This window comes from Anas acuta, chromosome 11 (assembly GCF_963932015.1).
Source record: "Anas acuta chromosome 11, bAnaAcu1.1, whole genome shotgun sequence".
Classification (NCBI taxonomy): Eukaryota; Metazoa; Chordata; class Aves; order Anseriformes; family Anatidae; genus Anas; species Anas acuta.
In genome coordinates, this window is record NC_088989.1 from 12,450,540 (window position 1) to 12,475,302 (window position 24,763).

Consider the following 24,763-nt stretch of genomic DNA (forward strand, 5'->3'; position numbering starts at 1 on the left):
TGTTAACAGTCTCACTTCAGCATCCCAGCTGCTGCCAACTTGATGCCTGTTTGTATGTAATCTCTCTGGGCAGTCTTTTAAATGCACTTAGGACATAGTTTGTTTCCTTTAAGCAAGACAAGTGCATTAAAATGCAGCGTACAAACAACAACAAAAAGGCAAAAATAAAATCGATTCAGTTTTAAATACATTTGGAAGCTAAAGCTGCCCACAGAACGGAACAACTGGAAACTTCACAATCTTGCTTTCCACAGAACGACAATTAGAGGGGGAAATGATTGCAGGGTTTGCACAATCTGAATAAAAACAGTCCTGCTAAGCAACAGCCCAGCGATCTGCATTGCCGACGCACGTCATGAATGCCACAACAGCTCAGTGCCTTTCGGGGGGTGCAGGGAGACCCATGCTGGACACAGGAGGTACCCTGCACAGTCCCAGACCTGGCACAAGCTCCGTAAAAAATAAAGTGGGTTACCTTTAAAAACAAAATGTATATTTAAGGTCCACAGGGCTGCCCTGCTGGTGGCCTGGAGTGGGAGCAGGGAGCTGGGCCTTGAGGCACTGCCGCAGGAAGCCTGAGGTGACTGAGGAAAACATGTCCCCAGGCCAGAGGCTGTGGAGAAGCCACGCTGTGGCACTACACACACGTGCTTAAAAACCAGCCAGTCCGCTCAGAAGACTGGAATTTAGCACATGTGTGGCTGCCTACAGAATTAGGGCCACCTGGTACCTGAGGAGAAACAATGCAAGTCCTGCTCGGACAAGCTCAGAAGAGCCCCCACAAGCCACGCAGCCTGCACTCCGACTGGCCTGTGCCAGGGCCATGCCAAGCCTTGGGTTTTCCCCCAAAAGGATGCATGAATTTGGGCCCACATCAGCGGGGTGCCACAGGGCACTGGGCTTAGAAAGGATGTGTCCTGTCCAGCTCACCCCACAGTCCTCCCAAGCGAGACCCCAGGGCATGGCAGGAAGGCGCATGGCAAGAGGTGACATCCCAGCCCCACAGCAGCCTGCCTGCCATGAAATAACCCCTCAGAGAAGCTAATGATCCCAGCCCATTGACTTCAGACAACTCTCCTTAATTCCTGCTAACGTGATTAGACCAAGCGGTAACAGGCAAGAGGAGGCCTGGCAAGAGCAGGGCAGTTGGGTAACACTGGTTACACAGGCACAAACCTCTCAGGTTTACTCAACCTGACAGCTATATTCAGGCTTTTTTTTTTTTCTTTTCTTTCAAAATTTTAAATAGGAGGTTCAAGCTGACACAGCACAAAGCTAATGAAACGCAATTAACTACAAAAAGGAAACAATCTGATAAACCTGGGGCAGGAAAGTCCTTGGCAGCAGCTACCGGCCTGCTGCCTCTCAGGTTTCAGCGGTGCTTCCAGTGGGAGCTGTGTTTGGGAAAACATCTGCTGGTTTCCATAGCCGTGTGCTGGAGCTGGCTGGCCCAAGGTGCCATGCCAGGAGCCACCTTCTGCAAACAGCCCTGTGGTACTGCTGGAGAGCCCCATGGATGCCACTGCAGGAACAGCTCCACCAATTTCTCTGCTCTCCAGCTCTGCTGATCCCCCATCACCGCGGTCTGTGCAGAAAGACCTGGCACAACACAGCCATGTCCTGTCATGCTGATGCCGTGGCTCAAGTTTTCACAATATGTTTTGGTTTAGCAACAAAAAAAGTGAGGTTACAGGAAAACACAGGATGGCACCAAAGTGAGGCCCAAGTTTTTAGATGCCTCCTGCATGGCTCATGGTCCAGAGGTCACTCGGTATGTCTGGAGCTGCTACACACTGTAGGTTTGGTTTGGACTTCATGGACTACATATGAAAAGAACCCGGTGTTGTTTTTAACATGCACATTTTAATGAAGCAAACATTTCTATTTAATAAGTTATAAGATACAATTTTACAATCCTGCATTTTATTCCAGTTTATTTTGTTTTCACTTCCTAGTTTACAATGTAGTGAGCATTTCACATTAAGGCACAAAAAAGCACAGTAAAAAAAAACAAACAACCGTCCTTTATTTCCCAAATCAACTGTGCTCAAGGGTAGTGCATCCACAAGTAACTACAGAACTGTAAGCGTGAACTTCTCCATAGGGATAGACAGTGACATTTCAACAGGTTTTCAACAAATCCTATCTTCTCCTAATCACAGAGTTAAAGCTCATTTGGAGAGTTTTACTAAAGCCCCAGCAGCTGACAGCAATTCTGATACACACTTGGAAAGTAGTATTAAGTAATCCAGGACAAACATATAAGTTACAATGGAAGTTTTCACTCCTTGACCCTAAGCATGAATCCCCCTCACAGCACTGAAGGGAATTTTGGAAGATGAGCATGCTTCGGGCACGTCCTTGGACTGAGATATAATAAAACAGTTTGCACCAAAACCAAGGGTTTGTTGGTTCTTATTGCCATTGTGTCAGCACATCTACACACCCACCCGCCCTCCCACCTACTACCCAAGTACAGATGTGGGTCTCCATGCCCAGGAGGGGTTTGCACCATCTCACTTATTGCCTGCCCAGCAGCAGCTAGGGAAACTGCTGTTTCCCTTCACTATTATACTGCTGTGCTCTGACCTGCGTGGATTTTGGGTCACTCAGATGAGAGCTATGCCTGGCTTGGCAAGCAAGGGACTTTATTTAATGCAGCCGATCTGGGAGTTGTTCTTAAAAGGAAAATAAATCAGTAAGCATGTTGGGAGTTACCTGTAAAGCAAAGTTTTAGAAATTTCACCAGAATCCCGAGCTAATTAAAAAACGCATTGCTAGCATCACGGCCAAAAAGCTACCTGTATAGATTTACAAAGCATTAACATAAAGGCTGAAAGCTCTCAGGGAATAATTTTAAGTCTGCTTTTGGTCTGCTATAAAAGATAAACTTTTCCTAAATGTAAACCATTAGCAATGCATTTTCAAAAACATTTCAAATTTGAGTGGTAAAGCCACTTTTAGTAGCCTTTTATTATGTTAAGCATTAAAATTGATCAAGTATACAAAGGCACCTATTATAGTACCAGTTTTATCTCATTTCTTTACAGAAAAGAATTTGAACTGGGGACAGCCCAAGTCATATTCCATAACTAAAATGTAAAGTCTCCAGTCAAATAAAATCAGTAGTTAAGATACCCAATTACAAAGACAAATTCCAGTTTTCAATTAACATCTAAAGTCTTTAACATCCACAAGGGAAATTAGTGTCTAGTTATCCACATGATTCTCCAAACTTTGACAGTGACCTGGACAGTACTGCAAAGGTACAATTTGAGGAGGATATTAAATAGATTTACATTATGTTGATAAGTAGAAGAGAAGTGAAATGCTTGTAAAAAACAAAGTTACAGAATTTACTTCTGAGTGTATTGAAATGTGAGCCGTGTGTATCTAGATACTGCATTTTGCAACAGGACTGCACCCAGTATAACTCTACATCTGAATTGCAAACACACAGACTGACTCGGATGTGGGTTGGGATTAAGGAACAGTGATATGGAAGGGACTCCCAGGAATGTGCTCGTCGCCCCACTTCACCGCCAGGACGTAGTCACCCCTCTCCTTGACGACGTAGGTCACATTGTACTGATGGCTGCCCAAATGCTTGATGGATACTTCTTCACACGGTATTGTAGGCCCGTGGACGCCGACTAACAACATATTTGAACCTAAAGCAAAATAACAGACTGTTAGCATTCATGAACTTAAGCAAACAAGCGTGATGACTGTACAACATTAGCTCCATAATATTACCACCAGATTTTGTTATTTTAATTCACAATGCAGAGCAGTAATCTGAGGTACGGCTAAATAAATTTGGTTTAAGACGGGATTTTACTTAAAAATCCTCAATCTCATAGAGGCAAGAGTTTATTTGTGCACTTTGCTGGACCTGACACGCTACCATTATCTAATTACAGCACAGGAGAGATTAACACTGTGAAACAAGCAGGCACTGCCTCTCAGGTACTTGCTCACAGGTCAGCAGCAGCCTGTCATCTGCCCACCACAACGCCTGCAGGTGGTGATCAGCACTCACAGCTTATGGGAGCACCTTGCACTACAGGCTGCGATGCACCAAGAGGGATGCTTAAGCTTAGCAGCCTGCCACTTCTCATGCCATAACCCCATTTTTCTTTCAGGTGCTCCTGGCTAAGAAAAGCCATTTGGAGAGGGCATGGAATCTTTATAACCTCTTAAGATTGATTTGGTGAGCACCACGTAGCACTTAGAGTGTTTTTTTGTTTTTTATTTTTTACAGCCAGATCAGCACCTCGAGCTCTGAATTTCAACTTCACAAAATGCTGATTTACAGCTAAAGCTGAAGTCAGGTCTCAGATTGCTGCCAAGAGCTTTCATTAATTCATAGCTGCCAGCTCACAAAGTCATGCTCTTCCTCTTTCCTAATGCAGAGTTTGCAATTAACTGAATGATGTTTTAAAGCAAAAACCGCCCAGCTCAGACACTGTAACATACAGCTGGTTCCTATACCCTTACCTGCTTTGCTGCAGTCCACAGAAAAGGAGCTTTTCTGACCCACAAAAGCCTTTGAGAGTCCTGCTCCCCGGGAAACCACTTTGCTGGCATCCGAGGTGGATTTGGGAATGGCACTATAACAGGTTTCAGTTGATGACCTGGTCACTGACTCTACCATGATGGAAGACGTTTCGTTTGCACTGCCTGGGCTGACCAGTCGCTGTCCTGGAAACAGAAAAGACTTCTGACACTCAGATTCACCCCATCTGAAAGGCATTTAGAAGGAGGTTCTGAAATCCTCCTAGTGACTAGCATGCATTCTGCATCCAAAATGCATTTTCAGAGGAGCAATTTCCTTCTTCGGTGTTTAAACCAACATCTTCCAGTAACACTGGCAACAATCCCATCCCAGAGCCCTTAAGTGGTTAAAGGACCACAGGAACTTCAGGATTCATTAAGCAAAGCTGGCTGCTGGAGAAGAGTTAATTGTGCTCCAATCACCAAAATGCCAAAAATGGCTTGAGTTGGCAGAAAAGCAGGTGCAATTTCGCAACAATCCATTTTGAAAGCAGAGCATGTCCCAGCCCGGGGGAGTGCAGTCCCTACCATCTGCCCCCCGAGACCACCACCACGCCTGGGCACCAGGAAGGATTCCTCTAGCTTGGGGCAGCAGTAGAGATGAACTCTAGCCTATGCTTCAACACAGCACTGAAGAGAAAGAGCTCCTAGATGTAAAACCAGCTTTCCTCACATCATCTGAAAGCCCCTCGACACCATGGCCCTTGGTCAGGCCATGGCAGCACCAAAATGAGACCAAGAGGAGCATCATTTGTGCTGTAAGTCTCCAGGTTTCAGGGGCTGGGGAGGAAAAGTGGGTAAACAAGTTGTATTTCCCCACTGCCAATGCATCACCTTGGAGCTAGGTCAAGATCTAGCACTTCCCCTGAAGCTGTTTTACAGAGCTGAGCTGGTGAGCTCCATAACTGATGCTTCTGCAGCCCGCAGGAGGTTCTCAGCATCTCCCCAAATCCCTAACCTAGAGTTTGGAGGTGATGGGGAAAAGAGTTTTTTGCCTCTCGTGTTTTTGGGCACCAGACATCTAACCCTGACTGCTGCGCTATCTCACAGGGACATACTTGCTGAGTGACACAAACTACTTCAGGCACGCAGTAAATACTGGTTAGCTTTTTACCTGTAACCTTTGCCTTGAAGGGGCTGCCCACTATGTGGTTAGGTCCACCATATTTAACTCCAATTAAATAGTTTCCTGGAGCCATGGGTGTGTACATGACTTTGTAACCTTCTGGAGTTTCCTGGCAGTCCATTTTCACCTTTGATGGCCCTTCAATTGTAACAGAGAGGGTACCTGGACCAGCCTTGGTCGTGTTAATGAAAAACTCCGACTGCAACCCTAGAAAGACGTAGCACAGTAAGACACACTCTTCCTCACAGCCTTTGTTACAAAAGCAGCCTCATTTATTAAATAGGAGCTGGTGATTTGATGTAATGGACAAGAGAGCCCTTCAGGACCAAAAGGGAAGTGTCTCGGCATCAAAAGGCCGACTTAACGAGGAAAGGCACAGCTCTTTAAACGAGGGCCTTTCTGCTGGGAGCTGGAGCCCGCACTGAGGCGAGTTCCTTCGTGTCTAAGCTCAGGGAAGTTCAGAGCCGTCCCACCACATGGGCCGTAAATCAGTGGTGAAGGGCCCACAAGAAAGCCTGAGAGACGACAAGGGCTGAGAGGTCTCCTGGAGGAGCCGGGTGTTTGAACTGCTCTGCAACAACACTCCAAGCAGTTTGTGGAAACAAAAGCTTGTTTAATTACAGCATCTGGCTAACAGAGCTGAATTACTGCTCTTAATACTAAGCCAATGACACAATGCCAGCAGCACGAGAAGAATTTAAAAGTGAGGCTTTTCAGTCCTCGAGTAATTTACTGTCAAACTGGCTTCAAATATTTACGACCTTTGGTCGCTGCATCAGACGCTGCTGACAAGGAATAAAGGGCTCGAGTGCCATCAGAACCAAGACAGCTATGGGAAAGTTTACTACAGAGAGACTGAAGCATCTACGTGTGGTGGCAAACCCGGGGAAGTTTCTAGCCTTTCTGCACAAGCTGTGTTGCAATGCTGGAAGAGCCCAGAGCTCCCAGAGGCACCGTCCCCGAGCGCGGCAGCAGGACGCCTTACCAAGGAGGCCGGGCAGCCAGCTTGCAACATGCACTGCTTAGCCACAGAGTGGTCCTGGTGCAGCCCCGTCCCCTCCCACACGCTGCTAACAGCAAACAGGCTCTGCCAATTAATGCATCAGAAGCTGGAGGAAAATTAATTTCCCAAAGCAGCAAGCCTCACAGCTTCTCCCCGCAGACTCCTCGCTCGGGAGCCGCGGCTTTTTCCCAGCCCCAGCTGAAGGCTTGCCTTGTTGGAGGCTCCCGGGGGACACGTTTCAGGTGCTCAGCCCCCAGCTATCGGGGTCTGACACTGGGCCATTGTTCGAGAACGCTGCTCCCAGGGCACTGAGCCTTTAGCAGTGGCCAGGATTCAACAAGGGGGCACAGAGTAACCTTGCTGAAGTTGAACAGTGTGTTTAGATTAAAAACAACCCCAAGCACCTTTATAGAGGGAGGAAAATTCCCCCGTCCCTGATGCATCAGTGGCTAGCATTAACGAGTGCTTTTGTTTCCACCTATTAAAGCAGCACAGGCTGCAGTATCTTTATTTTACACAGTATATCCATACGCTTCCAAAACTAACTGCTTGGTTTCTCCAGAACAGCACAAGCTTTGGCTGAATAAACACAGCATTTCTTCCAGGGACAAAAAAAAAAAGGCATAAATCCTCAAAAGACAGCAGTGGATAGCATAAGGGGAACTAACTGCTGCCTTGCGTATCAAAGGGGAAAAAAAAAACAGCTTTATTCTGCTCTTCACCTGTGTGTGTGGCCCACAAAAGCACACAATTAAACAAATCAAAGCGCACATTCTGGAATGCTTTCATATTTTCTTACAAAGACCAAAATCATACAAATGAAAAAAAAAAAAAATCTGCATTCTTGAGTTGAGAACTGTCAGATGGGGCAGCCAAAGTAGATAAATAGGTGTCAGATTTCCAAGTAGTGTCAGTATTCATGCTGCATCTGAAGCATATATGAAATACTACAAACAGAACACAATCCATCATATTCCCTGGGTTTTACACGCCATGTTACATTTAACTTGACATTTCTTAGAAGTGCAAGCACTAAGGAGAAGCTAACTGGGTACGCCCTCGCACCCAGTTGATTAACAGGGGTATGCAAGTTAAATGAGACTCCTTAAACTAGTCAGCCGGCTGAACAACTGCATTCACTACAGGAAAAGCTTCCAAAACCCCTGTTTTGCTGTTTCTTCTCATTACCAAGTTTCAAGACAAAGGAAAATAAAAACTAATTGACTACATTTGTTCCCCCTCAGTATTTCACCCACTCTGGAGCATACATGCAGGGCAGTCACCGACTGCTTTCTGACAGCTGTGTATCTCTGCAAAAGCCTCTGTCCCTTGCAGATTCATGTGTGGAACAGGGCCAAAGCATCTCCAGAGCTCTGGGGGACCACCTAAGCAGAGTTCGGCTAACCAGCTCAAGTGAACTTTTGCTGCAGTTGCTGCTTTACAAAGGTTTTCAGTTTGTTAAGGCTCAGTGTAGCATGCAGACCTGCTAGTGATGTTACGAGACTTCAGGAGCATGCGAGAAAGCAAAATTAGTCTGCACACAGGTCAGCAGAGAATGTGTTAGTTCAGCTGCCTCAGCAGAGCAAGTCATGTAAAAATACGCCTAGAAACAGCTTCTGGCTCCTTCAAGGAAGCCAGAAGGCCAACAGGTTTGTACGGGAGCTCTAAAAGAAGGGTTACCCGTGGTACCGCTCTCCAGGCCCGGTCCGTACGCCGTGACGAGCGCAGGGTTGCCCGCCTGCCCGGGCTCACCAACGCGCACTTTGAAGGGGCTGCCCACCACGTGGCTCCCATTGAACTTCACGTCGATGGAGTGGATTCCGTTCTCGTGGGGGATAAACCGAACGGCGTACTTGTCTGCAGGAGAGAAGAGGCTTTTCTGACATTTCGGAGATGACAGGAGCAGCAACTAAACCTAACACCGAGCTGGTTAGCAGCCCAAGCAAGGCTTTCATGTTTCAACATATTTTGGTCCTAACATAAGCAAACTTGGCTTTCCACGCTTCCATTTAAGTAGAAAAAAATGATGTATTTATCACAGGAGGTGTCACGGATTGCATTTTCACCTTGTCTACCAGGAACTGATCTCAGCTGTCATCCAGCCAGCAGCGTGAGTCTCAGGGTTATGTGCCTCACCCGCGAAACCAGAGGTGACAGCTGAATCACAGCCCAACCTGTCAGTGGCAGACAGAGCAGCACACTGGGCTTCCTTACAAAAAGCAGCTGGTAAAAAGCAAGTCAAGTTGTACCAGCAGGCTGAACGTGCTGCTCTGACACCACAGACGTGGCACCTTTAAGTTATTCAGCAATTTGCTGGTATTTCATGTTTTTGATTAACCCAGAGGAGTGACTGACCTTCCCCAGCTGGACCACAGCTAGACTGGCACAGTACAGACCATAATTCATTCGAACTTCAATTGAAAAAGAAAACCTCATTGCTGAAACAGGTGTTGAGCTTTCTGTAGCATTTGCTTATATTCAGTTTCCTTAATGTTTCACATGAAGGAGTGAGTGCAAGTTAAAAATAAACTATTTGTCAAAGATGGAAGCATAGCTTTGAAAAATAAACTTCTTCACTGGCTAAATTCAACAACCACATCATATTTCACCCCCTTCCTTTACAAACAGTAAAGCTTTGCCTTCACTGGCAACCCAAGACTTCATGCAAAACTCTAAAAAAAGAGTTTGCCCTTAAATATTAGCATCTTACACAAGTTAGGACTTGGTAATTTCATTAGTTATCTAGGAAGAGCATGAACGTAAACTTGATTGAACAGCTCTTAATGAAACTGCTGACGAGAATTCATTCTCCAAGCAAGCTGCTCACTCCTTTGGTACACTATTAGTGAGCCAAAGGATTAAATCCAGACACTATGAGGCTGGGAGAGTGTTTTTGCAAGTTACCCCGTGTGTTTTGATAAACGTAAAACTGTTCTCACCTGGCTCCAGCTCAGACACATGGCACTCTTCTACAGCTCCGGAGGGGCTGTGGACTTTAGCATCAATCTTGCCCTTTGCCCCATTCAGCCTTATAGCAAAGGATGCTGGCTGATTAACTTTTAATCCAGACTCCTGAGAATGCAACAGTCAGATTACCAAATTTAAACTTTTGTTTCAGATCAGTGGCAGGGAAATAACCATTTCAACACATTTTTTTAGATTTCAACAAAAAGACAACATTATGACTTAACAGTAACTCTCAAATCAGAAGTTTGTTTTTTTTCTTTTCTTTTTAAACTCTTATGGAGTGACTGATTTAAGTCACCTACATCCACTCAGTTGATTTTTTTTTGATAGTAAAAGACCATTTTTGGAAGCCAGATGACACTCTGCCAAATCAGGCAAAGGCAGGTTTACAAGACTAGTCACCCATTATCAGCGAGGTCAGACCCCTGTATGCAGGCACTTGATTTAAAGGATGTTTAAGTGATAGCTCCATTTTCAGCCCCTTCATTCATTCCAGATTCATTCAGGGGAAAAGCCTCTGATAATCCAGTTGTCTGAAAGAGTAATAGGCATGTTTATATTTGCCACAAGAGGCTACATTTAGAACGCCACCACAAGATGTCTTAAAATGAGAAAGTAATTTAAAGCACGAAACCAGATGTTGCTGTGCTGTCAGATCATTGGTGCTCCGCAGCGTTGCTTGCTGGAAGGCGACTCAGCTCAGCACCCGTGCTGCACTGCTCGTCACAGCAAGAGCAAAGCTCTTGCAGCTATTAGAAGTAATATTTTATGCCGAACATACGTTACCTGATTTCATTTTCAACTAAATCCTGGAGAGGTAAATAAATGCAACTGAGTAGAACTGAGGTACAATATACAAAGCAAATCCCTGATGCAGGTTTAGCAGACTGATGCTGCACACGGAGCTCCTTTACAGAATACTCAGCTTTATCTGCCTCTCCAGGACTTAATTGAAGTGAGTATTCCTGTCAAAGAGTCTTTAAATGAAACACAAGAGAAACATCAATACCACAGTGACTAATTAACGCCCTTGTAACTCGTTGGCAGAAGAGATGCTACAGGAACAGGCTGTCACCATTCGTTTACACAGAGAAGGTGGAGAAGCCCAGGCAAAGTCCAGTATAGGCACATCAAAAATAGCCTCAACTGCAGTACTAATTGCTCATCACCACTCAATGAGGACTGAGGTACGGTATATTTAGACACACACTCTACTCTCAGTCTCCTTTCCAAGTTTCTGGCTTTGGAGGTTTAAGACAGACCTTTAATGTTACTTGTACTTTAATGCAAGTAACCACACACACAAAAATAATGGTAAGGTTAACAGATGAACCCAGACCAACTACAAAGCTGGAATTCTCTCCTACAGATTTGCTGCCGTTCATGAATTATCTGAGTTGTGGCTGTGGTTTCGTGACGTCAGCCAAAGCGAATTCATGCTCTGACTTCATCGTGGGGCCTCATCCATCTGCTTGTGCAGATGCACAGTGCTCAGACAAGGCTGTAGCAATATCCTAACCAAACAGGTCTACACTGTCTCACCTGCAGAAACGCAACTTTTCAGCCCATGTGCTGACACAGTAACTTAGTTATCAGCAGGATCACTGCTTGTTCATTTTCGTGCTTCAGTTCTGACTGGGCCTCCCCTAGCTAAACTGTGGGGGAAAAAATAAGTTTTAGCTCTACCAGTGCTGCTTCTAGAACCTTTTATTTTTAATGCTCAAATGTTACTACCTGTAATAGACTTATTTTAGCCTTCTGCCTTCAAATCCTAGCTAGCTAGAGCTGGGCCAAATCTACTGGCCTAAGTTACCAAGAGGCTAGCTGTAAAAAAAACTTCCTCTATCTGCAAGCTGAACTTGCAAACAAGCACCAACCAAGGCAAGGTAATCCCTAAGAAGAAAGGACAACCATTTTGGTCTCAGAGAACAAGGACGAAATCAGTCTCTGTGGCAAGTTGTGGAGATGTTTCCTTATGTCTCACCTGAAGGCTAGTGACAGTGAGCCTGCGAGCATCATCAGACGGGGCGATGACTGGAACCAGATAGGGGCTTTCCGGAATGTGCTCGTCATTGAACTTTATGGACACCTCATAGTTGCCTGGGGGAAGAAAAGATGCAGTTAGTTTCCTTAGTTTCTTTGGAAATAGCTTTCAGTTTTATTTCAGTACATTCTGTACTGTGTACCTGGCTCTTGAACTATGTATGATACACCACAAGATCCATCTTTATGGTCTTCAAAGGCAATTTCTGCTTTACTTGGGCCTTCTACAGCAATAGACAGTCCTCCAGCTCCAGCTTCCCGTGTCCATATGCTGAACTCAGCTGTTGAAGCACACAAGAGCATACACAAGTGTAAGTTCACTGCAGCTGGGTTTCAGCTTCTAACAGACCGTGCAGCATCCCATCATTATGTGTAAGAAAAAATGGTACATTGTGCCATGATGCTGGGTGATAACACTTGGCAGCTTTTCCAAGAGCCTTGAATTAGCCTCTTAGCTTTGAATAGTACACTAACAACTTCAGGCTCATTCAGGGAGGCTCATTCAGAGAGCAGTTTCCCAAACATGGGTCTCCATACTGTGGGCTTCTCCATCCACACGATGCAGCAGTATTTTTCTTTATTTCTTTGCACGGGTTTCTCCACCGACCACCCCCAGGCGTGGGGCGAGCCTGCAGTGTTACACTGAGCTCCACTCAGGCTCTCAGAAGCAGGACTTTCACAAGGGCCAACAGAAACCAAAGCACTGCACTGCAGACCCAGGCACTGAAGCCCAAGAACAGAGGACTCACCTGGGATGCCTGTCTCTCCACGCTCCAGCCCCGGGCCTCCAGCTCTCACTTTATGGGCTCCTCCCTCGCCAAGCGGCCCCACAGTGAACTGGAAGGGGCTGCCCTGCACAGGCCGCCCTCTGTATTTGACGTCCACAGTGTGAACTCCCATTTCTTGCGGTACAAAGCGGACGCAATAGGTGTTTTTGTCAACTTCTGCTATTTCTGCATCAAAGTTTCTTCCAGAGGGACTAGTTACCTGGGCTGTCATGTCCGCGCAGTCAATTTCTGACAAAAATAGAATACAAAATGCACAAGAGAGTGACAAAGGGGCTGGGTACTTTGTTTTTTGAAGCAGAAACTGAGTTCAGATAATAATGATGACAGCACAGATGACAGAACAGGTACATAGGTGCTAGGTTTTACTCTCAGCTAGATGCATGCTGCTGAGCAGCAAGCCCGACCAGTTGCAGCTCACCAGGTGCTACGAAGGCAGATGAAAAGGCTGGATAAGCACAGCCAGCTAATACTGGTCTATGATTCACATTTGCCAAGCAGCAGTACAAACACTTAACAGATTATCTTAAAACCCTGGAGACAGGCTGAGCTGTGCAGCCCATTCTCCAGCTTGTTTTACACAGAACAGATTAAGGTCTCCCTGGTATTTATTTCTCCATTTGCTGATCATGGTTATGCATATTTTTAGCAGTTCATAGAGACCACACAACCAGTGTTTCTTCCCTACGCTGCCTTAACATGAGGATGACTTAACACTGAAGTTCTTATGTCCATTGCTTCAGGAACACCTACACTATACAAGTGCAATTTATGGTTATGGGGAAAGAATGTCACTTACCTGGAATTTTTAGGTTCAGATCACATATGCTTCCAACTGTTGCAACAGATGGAGCCCGTCTTGTTCGTGTGATGCTCTCCTTAACTCTTCCCTCACCACTTATCTTCACAGTAAATGGGCTTCCTGTAAGTACGACAGCAAATCATTCCTCTTAGTAAGTACCCACTGCATCAAAGTGAGGAGTGACAGCTTCCTCTAATTTGCACTGTATCACTGTGGAAGTTTTACAGCCGGTTTACAGCCAAGTGTAATACAGCCACGTGAAATACAGCCATGTACCTAGAACAGTTTTGGATGCCTACTTGAAGGGTACTGGTAAAACCTCCTCTAATCTTCAGGACTTATGGTATTCTCCAAACCACACAGCCCACCCACAGTTCCAGCGTGCTGGCCAGCTAGGTAAGACCTTTGCTGCACTAAACAAACGTGCCAAACACTCCTGCTTACCTGGAATATGCTCATCTGCAAATTTAGTAGACACAATGTACACACCAGGTACAGTTGGAAAATAGGACACTTTGCAAGTTCCATCTTCAAGGTCTTCAGTTTGGATATCTACCTTGCTGGGTCCTTCAACTGCCAGTGAGATCCCACCATAACCTACAAGACAGTTAAGTTAACATCACATTTCCACAGTTGTATTATAAATTTGACATAATATAGTCTAAACCCAAAGCAGTAGCTAGTCATGAGCCAGCTTGTTTCAGAATGGGAATGCAGGAGCTGCATGATGTCTTAATAGTACTTTGGTAGTCCTCATCGGTCAGATCATACTTAATGAATGCACAGAACGCATTCAGCTCCTAAAACGCTCTGACCATATCCCTTTTATTTCATTAACATTGACATTTTAGCTTCAAAGACTGCAGTTAAGGCTCCACATCAAACCAACAGGAAAATATCTTCCTCATGTCCTTCTTGCTGTACACTACAATTCTAGAATCAGCACCATCAAATGGAAGAAAAGCTTTGTCAGTGCCTCAGTGACAGTCCTTGTTGTCTGTAAAGAAAGACGTTGGCCAAAATACAAAGCATTTTAGAAGTTCATAGCATTGCCTGAAGTTAATAACTGAGAACAACAGTGCATGCTTAACGTGCTCTTTGCATTACAAACAGATCTGCTGCTTTGTAGCTTGTGACCTGGTGATTCCCTGCTGAGGAAGACAATGCTGTCCTTCAGAGAGCGTGTCTCACAGCAACTCACAGTCCTTTGCAATGGAACTAACCCGCATCTCTTGTGTCTACAATGAAGTCACACATTTCAAAGGTTCGTCCTTCTACCAAACCACGTCCAAAAACTCTTGCTCGTCTGGCATCTCCTATCTCGGACTGGACCACCATGATTGTTACAGGGCTGTTTGGTACATGGCTCCCATTTTTCTTGATGCTAACCAGATGTTCTCCTACTTCCCGTGGAATGAATGAGATACCTACAAAGCAGAGAAATGTGACTTACTTTTTATTCATGTTTTACTTAATTAAAAAGCCTTAAGCATACCAAGCAATGAAATTCTGAAAGAACACTCTTTGCACATGTGTAAGTGTTATTCTCAAATGGGCCACAAAACCATTCGCATATGCTGACAAACAGCAGTTCAGGCACAGCCTGGAATGCTAACAGAAAAGGTCAGTATTTAGATCCTTCTGTGTTTCACCAACTGTACTAAACAATGACAACCATTTGGTTTGACAACATACCTTCAGGAAGGTGCAGAGAAGAATTAAGTCATTTTACATAGCATAGAAAACTGTAGTAGAGGCTGCTCACTGCTCCCAGATGAAGAATACCAGAACTTACCGATGTGGTTATTGGGCAGCCTCTTCAGAAGACAAGGCTCATCACGACCTGATGGGGCTTTAATGCTGGCTGTTAGGAGACTGAGATCAGTCTCAGTGATGTCCAATAAAAAGTCAGCAGCAGAACCAAGCTTAACCTGGGACCGTCTTCTGTTATCATCTGTGGAAATAAGGAGAAATGAGTCCAAAATATCAGGTGGTTAAATGCAGAACAAGTTGGGGGACTTCATGCAACTTCATGTTGGACTTGATGATCCTTAAGGGTCCCTTCCAACTCAGGATATTCTATGATTCTATGCTTCTGCTGCAAACCAGCCCTCCCCGTGCTATCAGAGGTTAACTTTCACTCTGAAGTGCTTCCAGAAGTCTAAGCTTTATACCTGTAATCTTGGCTGTGAACGGGCTGCCCGGGATGTGCTTGTCATTGTACTTGACCAGTATGCTGTAGTTCCCAGGTAGAGTAGGCAGGTATGTGACTGTGCACGTCCCATCTTTGTTATCAATGCAGCTGATTTCTGCTTTTGAAGGTCCTTCAATAGCCAAGTCCAGTCCACCTAGGAAATAAGAAAAACAGCACTGCTGTAAATCTTCATGCACACCAAGATCAATGACTTTTAAAGAGGAAGATCCAGTACTTGGTACTGGAAATGCAGCTCAGACTTACCTTTTCCGAGGATAGCAGCAAAAAGAGCTCAGGCCAATCCATCAAGGCCACAAAACCACTCAAACTGTTAGACTTACTTAATAGTGACTCTACACCCACTAATCATAATCTACCACATCTAGGCTGCCTTCAGCTTAATTTTAATCGAGCAAACTATTTGTACCCTGTATCATATCCGAGTCAACTTCTCTCAGAAAGAAGTAACAAAACAGTTCAGTTTTTACTGCACAGAAGATGCAGTTTAATGAAAGCCATTTTGCATTATATTTGCATAAGCCATTATCTGTATTATACCGGAGATTCTTATTTGGACAAATGAACGCAAATTATGCTTCAATTTAAGGCTGACACACATTACACTTCTTAGAAGTATCTAGTTTAGAGTAGGATGGGTTTAAAGAACAGACTTACCCTCTCCAGCATCTTCTGTGACAATGGTAAAGGTCGCTGGCTTATTGGCAACCCCATAAATAAGGCCAGGCCCATAAGCAGACACACTGCCGCTGTTTGGATAATTCACATAGAATTGCAGTGGGCTCTCTAAAGAAAAAAAAAAAAGCAAGAAGCACTTTTAAGGATGAGTGGCCTGGACTACAAGTTTGAAACAAGCATCAAGCTGCTCTGACCCAATGGAATCTTAGGCTATGAATATACCCACATTTTTCAATGCCATTCTCACCATTTGGTATTTGAAGAACCTTTAAATGACTCTAGGGCACTTTAAAATGAATAATCCTTCCCTTTCATCTTCAAAAGATACCTCTCCACAATTTGTTTCACATTTAGTCATGACAAAGTGCTACTCTAATCACCACAGATAAGCTTAAATGATGTCGTAAAAGGGTCTTGCTCATCACAAGTTTATATTTAGCACATTACATCAGAACATGACTCAGAGAAGTGCTCTTTCAGTTCAGATACAAATCCTGAATTTCGTTAATTCAGAATTAGGAATGAGCACAGCACATTGCCTGACTCAATGAACGTGAACTAGCGAATTTGAAGGGTATCCAGAAACATATTTGCCAGCCTCAGATTAGTAAAGCTGGTGCACAAGAACAAAAAGTACAGTCACTAACAGCCAATAATAGTTTCAAGAAAAAAGGCACAGATGGCTCTCAAGTCCAAAACTAAATTTTGCAGCTGAGACAGACGCAAACTTAATTCATAATAACCAACTAGAAGGAAGCATTGCAGCATATCATCCCTCTGGGCAGGCACAGGCCAGTGCTCTCACTGAGCCAATACGTCAGACAGTTTGGCACTTACTGAGGTGCTACATCCACATGCACTACTGCAGATACTGAAGTAGTACTGTGCATCACATTATCTGAGCTCCCTGCTTCAGCCAAAGTTACCCTGTGTTTCCATGTACCAGCAGAAACAGCAGTGCTGCTGATGGTATTTTGTCCCATGTCTGCACAAACTGCCATGGGGCTGCCCCTTTTCCCCCACACAGGCTGACATGCCTGTGGTTACAGGGCAGTGTGAGCTGCCAGGCGAGGCAGAGCGCTGGTTGTGGAGCTGGTGAATTAAGGACAAAAGAAGAGAAGAGAAAGGGAATGAAAGGCAGTGGTTTCTCTTTGTTAAGAAGCAGCCAGGAAGAAAGAAAGATTACAGCACAGCATGCACGAGTGTTTTATTTTATTGCAATGAGATGGAAAGAGTAACTATAGTGTTTTAACCACTTAGTTTTCCCCACAGATGATAGCTTTTATGCCAATGCAGTTTTAAGGATAAACATGTACTGTAACTATTGGTTTTGCTGAGCACCAAGGCAGTAAATTTCAACCTGAAAAAAATGGTAGTTAGAAAATTGTATGTTTCTTCTTCATAATGAAATGCCACAAAAGCTAGCTTCCAAAACCAAAATCCATTTTAAGCCTGGCTGGTACTATTAAACCACAATGGAAGCTCGCATGTGCCTGCACTTACTCCCTTGCTTTCGTTTCTCTTTGGACTGCCTGCAGATGAACTGCTGCTGAACAGTAAGATGTTCTAGGCAGCTCACACTGCAGTGTATACGACTAAGCTACAGAAACCTCAAGAGGGAAAAGATGCTTGACTCAGATCTGTGTCTGTTATCAGACTCACCTGGGATGTGCTTTCCCATATATTTAATGTGCATTTCATGCAGTCCAACTTCAGTAGGAGCATATCTCACTGTTACCGTGCCGTCCTTGTTATCCACAATATCTGGTGTATCGGTCTTTCCAGAGGGCATGTGTACTTCACCTACAAAAAGCCACCATGTGAGTTACAAAAGGAGAAACTGCCTGTTTCCTCTCTCCCACCCACAAAGAATGGTCTAGCCTTTTTAAACAAGCATTCTAAATTGTTAAACTTTTTACCCACAGGCACAAATAGGAGACTAATGGGAACACTAAACAGACATGTTTTCTGCTTAAGCTACATGAATACAACACAGTGGTAGACATCTGGCAAACAGTCCTGTGACCTTACAAACTCCACAGGCAGAGCTGTTTGCTTCAGCCACTAGAATTTCCATGGCAAGCCCCAGGAAAGGCACTGATGTACTTTCAGAATCCTTTCAGCAGGGACAGACCAGGGCTCGGGGTGGGACTGCTGAGCTAGAGAGCAAGGGCGCCCCAGCCCACACGCACAGGGGCTTTGTGTGACTGGGGTGCTGCCAGATGATGCTTCATGCAGAAGAAGGGAAGTGACAGGGATGCAAGATTAGATTACTTTTTTTTTTCCAGCATCTGCACAAAATATATTCAAAGATAACCAAGGACATATATAGCTGCTCCAGAGGGTAAAAAGCAGCAGCAGGTCCTGCAGCATAGCAATTCACAGCCTAGCGCCAAGGGCCATGGCAGCACCAAGAACTCCCTCGTTTAACTCAAACCATCACAGGGGTGTATCCCACTTAACCCTCAGCGGGTGCCACTTGATGTGAAATTAAGCAACTAAGTTACTGGCACAGTACAATTCCCCTCCACATGCTATGGCCTAGACCACACAGGCTGTTAGCTGCAAATGGATAAACACGCTAACAAAGAGCAAAACCTCCCCAGAGACTCTGTGTCCTTTGGGTACCTGTTATTTCTCCTTTCCTTACAGCAAAGGGGATAACCATATCGAAGGGCCTGAATCCCATGCCGTTCATGTCTCCAACCGGTACGTAAGCTTCTTCTGTCACCTGCAGGAAGCAAAAGGGTCGGTCACGTCACAGATGAAGGTAGGCACGAGCTAGCTGAGCTCTGAGCAGCTCCACCACGAGCAGAAGCAGGACAGGGCGCAGTGATTATGGTGGTCAGGCAGCCCCTGGACTGGGCCCAGCTAGAGCAGCGGCCAGTCAAGCTTTCCTCCACAACACCACCACATGGCAGAGCAGAGCAAATCAAACACGGTGCAGGTGGATGGAAAGCATGCTGGAAAAAAGTGAGGTCAAAATGGAACACGAGAGCATGGGAGACAACGTAGTGCACACAAGACCCAGAGTGGCTCCATCTGAAAAGATTTAGTTGCTAAGGCCTGGAAGAGAAAGTGATTTGAATGTGGCAGGGTGATTGCAACACAAAATTGACAAAAGAAACTAGTTTCACAATGCGACTCTGGACTCAAGACACGGTGCTATTTTACTGGGAAAACACAGCAATGCAGTCAGGTTGCTTTTGCTAACAGGAGACATTGCAGAAGTAGAAGCTGTGGGCGTAATGATCCTCTTCGTGTTTAAGGTTATGGAGAGTTTACTTGGAGATTCCCTTCAAGCAACATGGAACAAGCAGGTCTGGATCCCAAGAACAATTGATCAAACAGAAAGAATGAATACAATGACCAGACAGAATCAAGCAGTCCCAAGAAGCAGGCCGTCATCTGAAATGGAACACAGATGGGGGAAACCAACCAAAAAATGTAAAAATTGTGTACCCAAGGGCGGAATCCAGCGGGGGGCGCACCCACTGTCTCCTGCGACTGCACGGCAACAGCATCTGCATCTACAGCCTGGTTGGTGGTAAAGGCAGGTTAGGCGTTATTCCAGTGCCATTATTCCCACATTTCATGACAGAAGGCACGGCACCTGAACACCTTCCTCCCCCCACCACCCCTCCCGGTGATCCCACAACCACGGCGGTCCCATAACCACAGCCACCTCCAACCAGGGGGCTGCTAAACCACCCGTACCCACTGGGGAGAGGCACGGGGGAAGGTCTCCAGTGGCACAGCAAAGGGACAACGCAGTTTGGGGGAGTTTGGGAGGGAAGCTGGAAAGCAGTGCCTGAACACGGGTGAAATGGAGTTGCACACCATTTCTTAGTTTGGGGTCAGCATTACAGAGTGAAAAACGGACAGGTCAGAGCACTGTATCTGATGACAGCTGAAATAATTAGTTTTAGAAGCCGATTACAACCACTCTTACATCATTTAGAAAGAGAACTATGTGGTCAGGAAATTAAATATTTTGTTCAGAGCAGCCAAGCCTTCAGCCTCTGATAGTTTCTATCCCTTTTCACCTAACCACACTGCCTACTCAAAATAAGCTCTGCGAGTAACATGGACTCATTAGCTAGGCTAATAAATACCTAAAAAATTACACACGCGGTTAACCTATCACTAAATAAAACATGGAAGCAGGAATCTGAGCGGGAGGTACTTGTGGAGCAGAGCTGGCTTACCATAACAGTGAAAGGACTGTTGGGAATGTCCACCCCACCAAAGCGGACATAAATCACGTAGGTTCCTGGTTTGGCAGCAGTGTAGAAGATATCGTAAGTCCCATCTTCATTTTCAACAACGTCTGCCTCAGCTTCTGTCCCATCTGGCGTCAGGACGGTGCAAGTCACTTTTCCCTTCCCTGCTGATTTGGCATCGACCACAAAACCAACCTCCTCGCCAGTCTTCACAGTGGGTGCGATCCCAGGACCTACAAGGCAAGTTCTGTTACAGAAACCATTCAGAGGGCAGCTTTCCCAGGCAGGCAGCCTGGCACCAGGGCCCCACAAAAGCTGCTGGGGGAGCAAGGGACACTCACGGCACTGGCCAGCACAGGAAAGGCTGGCGGTGTGCAAGAGCTCACCACCCACCTTCCTCCTCCTCTGCAGTCAGGGAGACTGGATGAGAATAGAGGTGAGGGAAGTCTGAAGGAAGCAGCGCCTTACACATGCCCTTATCACCATGCTCCTTTATGCAGAGCCACAGGCATTATCTTTTACTACCCTAGCCAGTGGCTGAGCTTTAGCTATCCCTGCTTGAACACCAACCTCCCCGTGCAAGCCTCTGCGCCACCACAGCCTGTAAAATGGCACAGTAGCAGTCATGGCCATGCTTCCCCTTACATTTACAGCAAACAATTTTCCACTGCTTTGCCACGCGTCCAAAAAAATCATGAAACAATGCCCAAATCCAGCAGATCCAGCCTAAAGAGCGCTGCGTTTAAATGAGAACTATTAACTCTTGTTTGCAGTGTGTATTTGATACCCCTGCTTTTCGACCACCGCTCGTTACTGGGTAAATGGCTCGTTTTCAAATGGCAACAAACCTGCCATTTTAGTACCTGAACAGTATTCCAGCAGCTACTCCTACAGCGCCTGATTTCAGCTTGGCAGCTGCGAATCAAAGCCACTTCTTGGAAATGGGAAATTTAACCTGGCATCTGCGAGGAATTGCCATTACTGGTATTTTGAATAGTTAGCGACTTGAGTTACTTGGAACAGTATCAGATTCAGCAGCCATTAGGGCCTCTTTTAGACGATTTTTGTAGCAAAGGGGATACCTGCCGCTCTGTTTTTTCCATTGTGCCAGCAACATATTTCTGGTTTAAGCAGGCCTGAAAGCAGCCAGCTGCTGGTCTGGCACTGGGTACACTCTCACTGCACAATTCAGGTCGGTACAATGCCCAGACAACTCTCACGGGTCTACAACCAGAGATTAAGTTTCCCTGCTCAGTTTGGCCTTGCCCAATGTATTTATTTATAAATCACGGGACTTAACGTTCAGTGATGTTGCTGTAACTAGTTCCTACCCCTTCTGCTCCTTCCCACAGCCTCTTGCTGGCTGGGAGGTGGCAGCTTGCCACGGTGGCCAGCCCAAAGCTGCATGATGACCACTCGGTATGAGAATGGGCAAGGGCTGAAGCTATAAATGTGCTCCACCAGTAACAAATTTAGAATTCCTCCCCTCTACCAAGGTACTGATTTTTGAGTTGTAGTAACTTTTTATCTTGAAGGTCTCTCCTTCCATTCCCTCTTCCAAAAGTCTATCCGCACTCTGGCCAACTTCAACCAGACAGAAAAACAGCAGAAAACACGACCAATAATACCCAGCCTGAGCAGGATTTGCTAACCTTAAAGTACACAGCCAGCTACTTTCACCCACAACACGGATTCTGTTCTTGCTCAGAATGAAAACCTTCTTGCAATTCTAGCAGTGTAAAGAGCATGAATGCAGTGAACATGTGCAGGTGTGTTATTCTTAAATCAACCTCACTGCAATTCTCAGCAGGGTTTACCTAGGCCAAAATAAGCATCAAACTTCGGTTGCATCTAGCTGTTTGTAACAACACCCTAGATGGTTTAAAAGATTTTGCTAGGGACTGCAAGAGAATCCTGTTCACTCCACGGGGTAGAAGGTTCTCTACCTTTATGAAAACTCCTCCTGTAAGAGCAGCCAGATTACACAAATCTCCAGCGTATTCTACAAAGTCAGATCCCTCGTGCTCTTTTCCCTCCTCAAATTAGCACTTTTTCAGAATTAACACTCATCAGACAGCGCACAGGGAGCACGTGCAGCCTGTTACATCAACTATTACACCAACAGTTACAACAACTGCAATAGCCAGGACCCAGCACACACCTGTGGCCAAACACTTGCTGGCATCCCCCGCTGGAGATGCCCGGATGCGGTATGGAGAGGACGGGATGTCATCGCCACCGTACTTCACGCCGATTGTATAGCGGCCCGTTTTGTCGGGGACGTAGGTCACGGTGTAAGTGCCATCCTTGTTGTCATGAATGTCCACCCTCTTGGGCTTGCCCTCTTGGTCCTGAGGAAAGCAAAGCAGAAGATTTAGGCGCCATGAAGTTAGTTATGATTTCCTCCAGCAGGATAGCAAACCTTTCACAGCCATGCTTAGATGGTATCAAAGAGGTTCAGAACTGAAGCTCAGAATCAAAGTACAAGGAATAGATTATTATGAGCACTGTAAAACAGTCCGTGCTATCAGCAGCTGGGCTTTGCTTGATACCAAAACCTTTAAGATGTAGCAAGCCATTTTAATTAACTTTGCATTAACTGTACGAAGTTTTAAGCTTTGTTGTCATATAGCTGCTGGAAATGAAGAACACCTCTCAGGTCCCCAGGGCACAGATCAGGAGTCAGAGCAGGCATCTCTATCCTGATAAAGCACCGGGTTGCTTTGCCCAGCTGCTCCCTGAAAGGTTTGAGGTCAGGAAGTCGTGAGGAGGGCTGACAACAGACTCCAGTATGAGGCATCCAGCTCTTGAGATACTGCAAGATCTACAGTTAAAAGCAGGTCTGTGCAGTCCCTTCAAACACTACTTCTATAGTGAATAGAAGAATTAAAGAGCTGCATAAACAATACAGACCTGAGCCTCAGCATCAAGCCTTCTTATCTAAAACCAACATCAGCACTGTGTAAAATGATTCGGACAGAGCTAGTCCCAGCTTTCAGTGCAACTCAACAGCTGCAAAGCGTGAAGCACTTTAGAAAGTCCTCCAGGCCTGTTCACACACAAATCTACACGTTGATGCCATTTATAATTTATGGCTTAAGCTGCCCGGACTACAGTAGAAGCTGTGACGGACTTGAGATTCCAGGTAGTGTGAAAGAGCTTGCTCCTTTCAGAGATCCCTGTTAAATATTTGGCATTCACGAGCTGAGAACCAGAAGCTAGAGAAAACACATTCCCACCACACAGGGCTTGTGGAACTTAATCTTCAAAGCCATAGCCATGCTGGGAGCTCTGATAAATGTCCCAGATCCTTTAAGGGCACACTTGCATTCCAGAATAAAGCCAATTGTTTTGCAGCACCTGAGCAGATGGGACAGCACGGGAGCAAGAATGCAGAACAGCAAGTACAACCGGCCATGCCATGACCTAGGCATGCCAGGGCTGAGAAATGTGCTTTATGGCCCACTAAACACAGACATTTTTGCTGAGGCCATGGAGTCCAAGCATCTGAAACTTCAGGGAATGCAATAACCAAGTCAAACAAAAAACATTCCTGTAATATCTCTTTAAATGGCTTACAACTTCAAGCAACCTTGAGGGAAACTCGTTATCATCACATAATGCTCAGTGTGGATGTTACATTGTGGCCTTGCTGAACTACACTGATAGCAGGCTGTCTCCATTTCAAATTCCATCATTTCTGTAATCTGGTAAAGAACCTGTATTTATCTCTTTTGGGGGGGGTATTTGCAGAGTGTAAGGTTAATTATGAGCCAAATATAGCATGGGTGATGATTAAGACAGAAGTCTCAGAGAAGCAATTTCAAGAGCTTCACAAATACAGAGCTTAAGGCCCAGCCAGCAATCCAGTCTTCTGAACACTGAAGGCTGTGCACAATTCATACAGGAGCCACTCAATCCCACCTAGAACCAATTTGTTGCAACCCCCGCATGGTTTTGCAATTACTCACAGTTATCTGTACAGTGAGAAGTCCCTGCCCGGCATCTTTAGCATCCACGGCAAACTCCACAGGCAGGCTAGCTGGTATGCCATAGGAACTGAGACCTGGACCACTTGCTGTCACTTTGCTGGCATCATACGTAGGAAGCACCTTCACCTTGAAGGGACTTTAAGAAAAAAAACACATTACCACCCCCTCTTCCTAAGTCACAGTTGATCATTGTTGCAGAACACACTACACAGGTGGACAGCACAAGGGGCATTTGACGACACTACCAGCTTCATTTGAGCTTTTAGCCAATGCCCAGCCGATCACTGGGACAGTTTTCCCTTCCCTTAAAGGGTGATACAGGACACTGCTAACTCAAGAGGAGATCTGACATGCTGCGGAGCCTTTGAGCTACTG

The 24,763-nt window shown here is 45.5% G+C and overlaps 1 protein-coding gene across 5 annotated transcripts in view; it reads right to left on the bottom strand.

Moving 5' to 3' along the window:
* Positions 1 to 1,843: 1,843 nt before the first annotated feature.
* FLNB (filamin B) overlaps positions 1,844 to 24,763 on the bottom strand; it is an 85,017-nt gene continuing 62,097 nt past the window's right edge. For 2 of the 5 annotated variants that reach the window (XM_068694905.1, XM_068694903.1), the window contains 20 exons: positions 24,368 to 24,524; positions 22,558 to 22,747; positions 20,382 to 20,629; positions 19,636 to 19,710; positions 18,802 to 18,904; positions 17,836 to 17,976; positions 16,153 to 16,281; positions 15,458 to 15,631; positions 15,079 to 15,237; positions 14,507 to 14,710; positions 13,728 to 13,880; positions 13,281 to 13,403; positions 12,446 to 12,712; positions 11,840 to 11,977; positions 11,638 to 11,753; positions 9,626 to 9,758; positions 8,367 to 8,543; positions 5,672 to 5,890; positions 4,501 to 4,704; positions 1,844 to 3,671 (listed from right to left, as the gene is read on the bottom strand). In XM_068694905.1, the coding sequence (XP_068551006.1) occupies positions 3,484 to 3,671; positions 4,501 to 4,704; positions 5,672 to 5,890; positions 8,367 to 8,543; positions 9,626 to 9,758; positions 11,638 to 11,753; positions 11,840 to 11,977; positions 12,446 to 12,712; positions 13,281 to 13,403; positions 13,728 to 13,880; positions 14,507 to 14,710; positions 15,079 to 15,237; positions 15,458 to 15,631; positions 16,153 to 16,281; positions 17,836 to 17,976; positions 18,802 to 18,904; positions 19,636 to 19,710; positions 20,382 to 20,629; positions 22,558 to 22,747; positions 24,368 to 24,524 (3,298 nt within the window). In that variant the 3' untranslated portion in view covers positions 1,844 to 3,483. The remainder of the gene's footprint in view (positions 3,672 to 4,500; positions 4,705 to 5,671; positions 5,891 to 8,366; positions 8,544 to 9,625; positions 9,759 to 11,637; positions 11,754 to 11,839; positions 11,978 to 12,445; positions 12,713 to 13,280; positions 13,404 to 13,727; positions 13,881 to 14,506; positions 14,711 to 15,078; positions 15,238 to 15,457; positions 15,632 to 16,152; positions 16,282 to 17,835; positions 17,977 to 18,801; positions 18,905 to 19,635; positions 19,711 to 20,381; positions 20,630 to 22,557; positions 22,748 to 24,367; positions 24,525 to 24,763) is intronic. The other 3 variants (XM_068694904.1, XM_068694906.1, XM_068694907.1) reach the window with 2 other exon arrangements.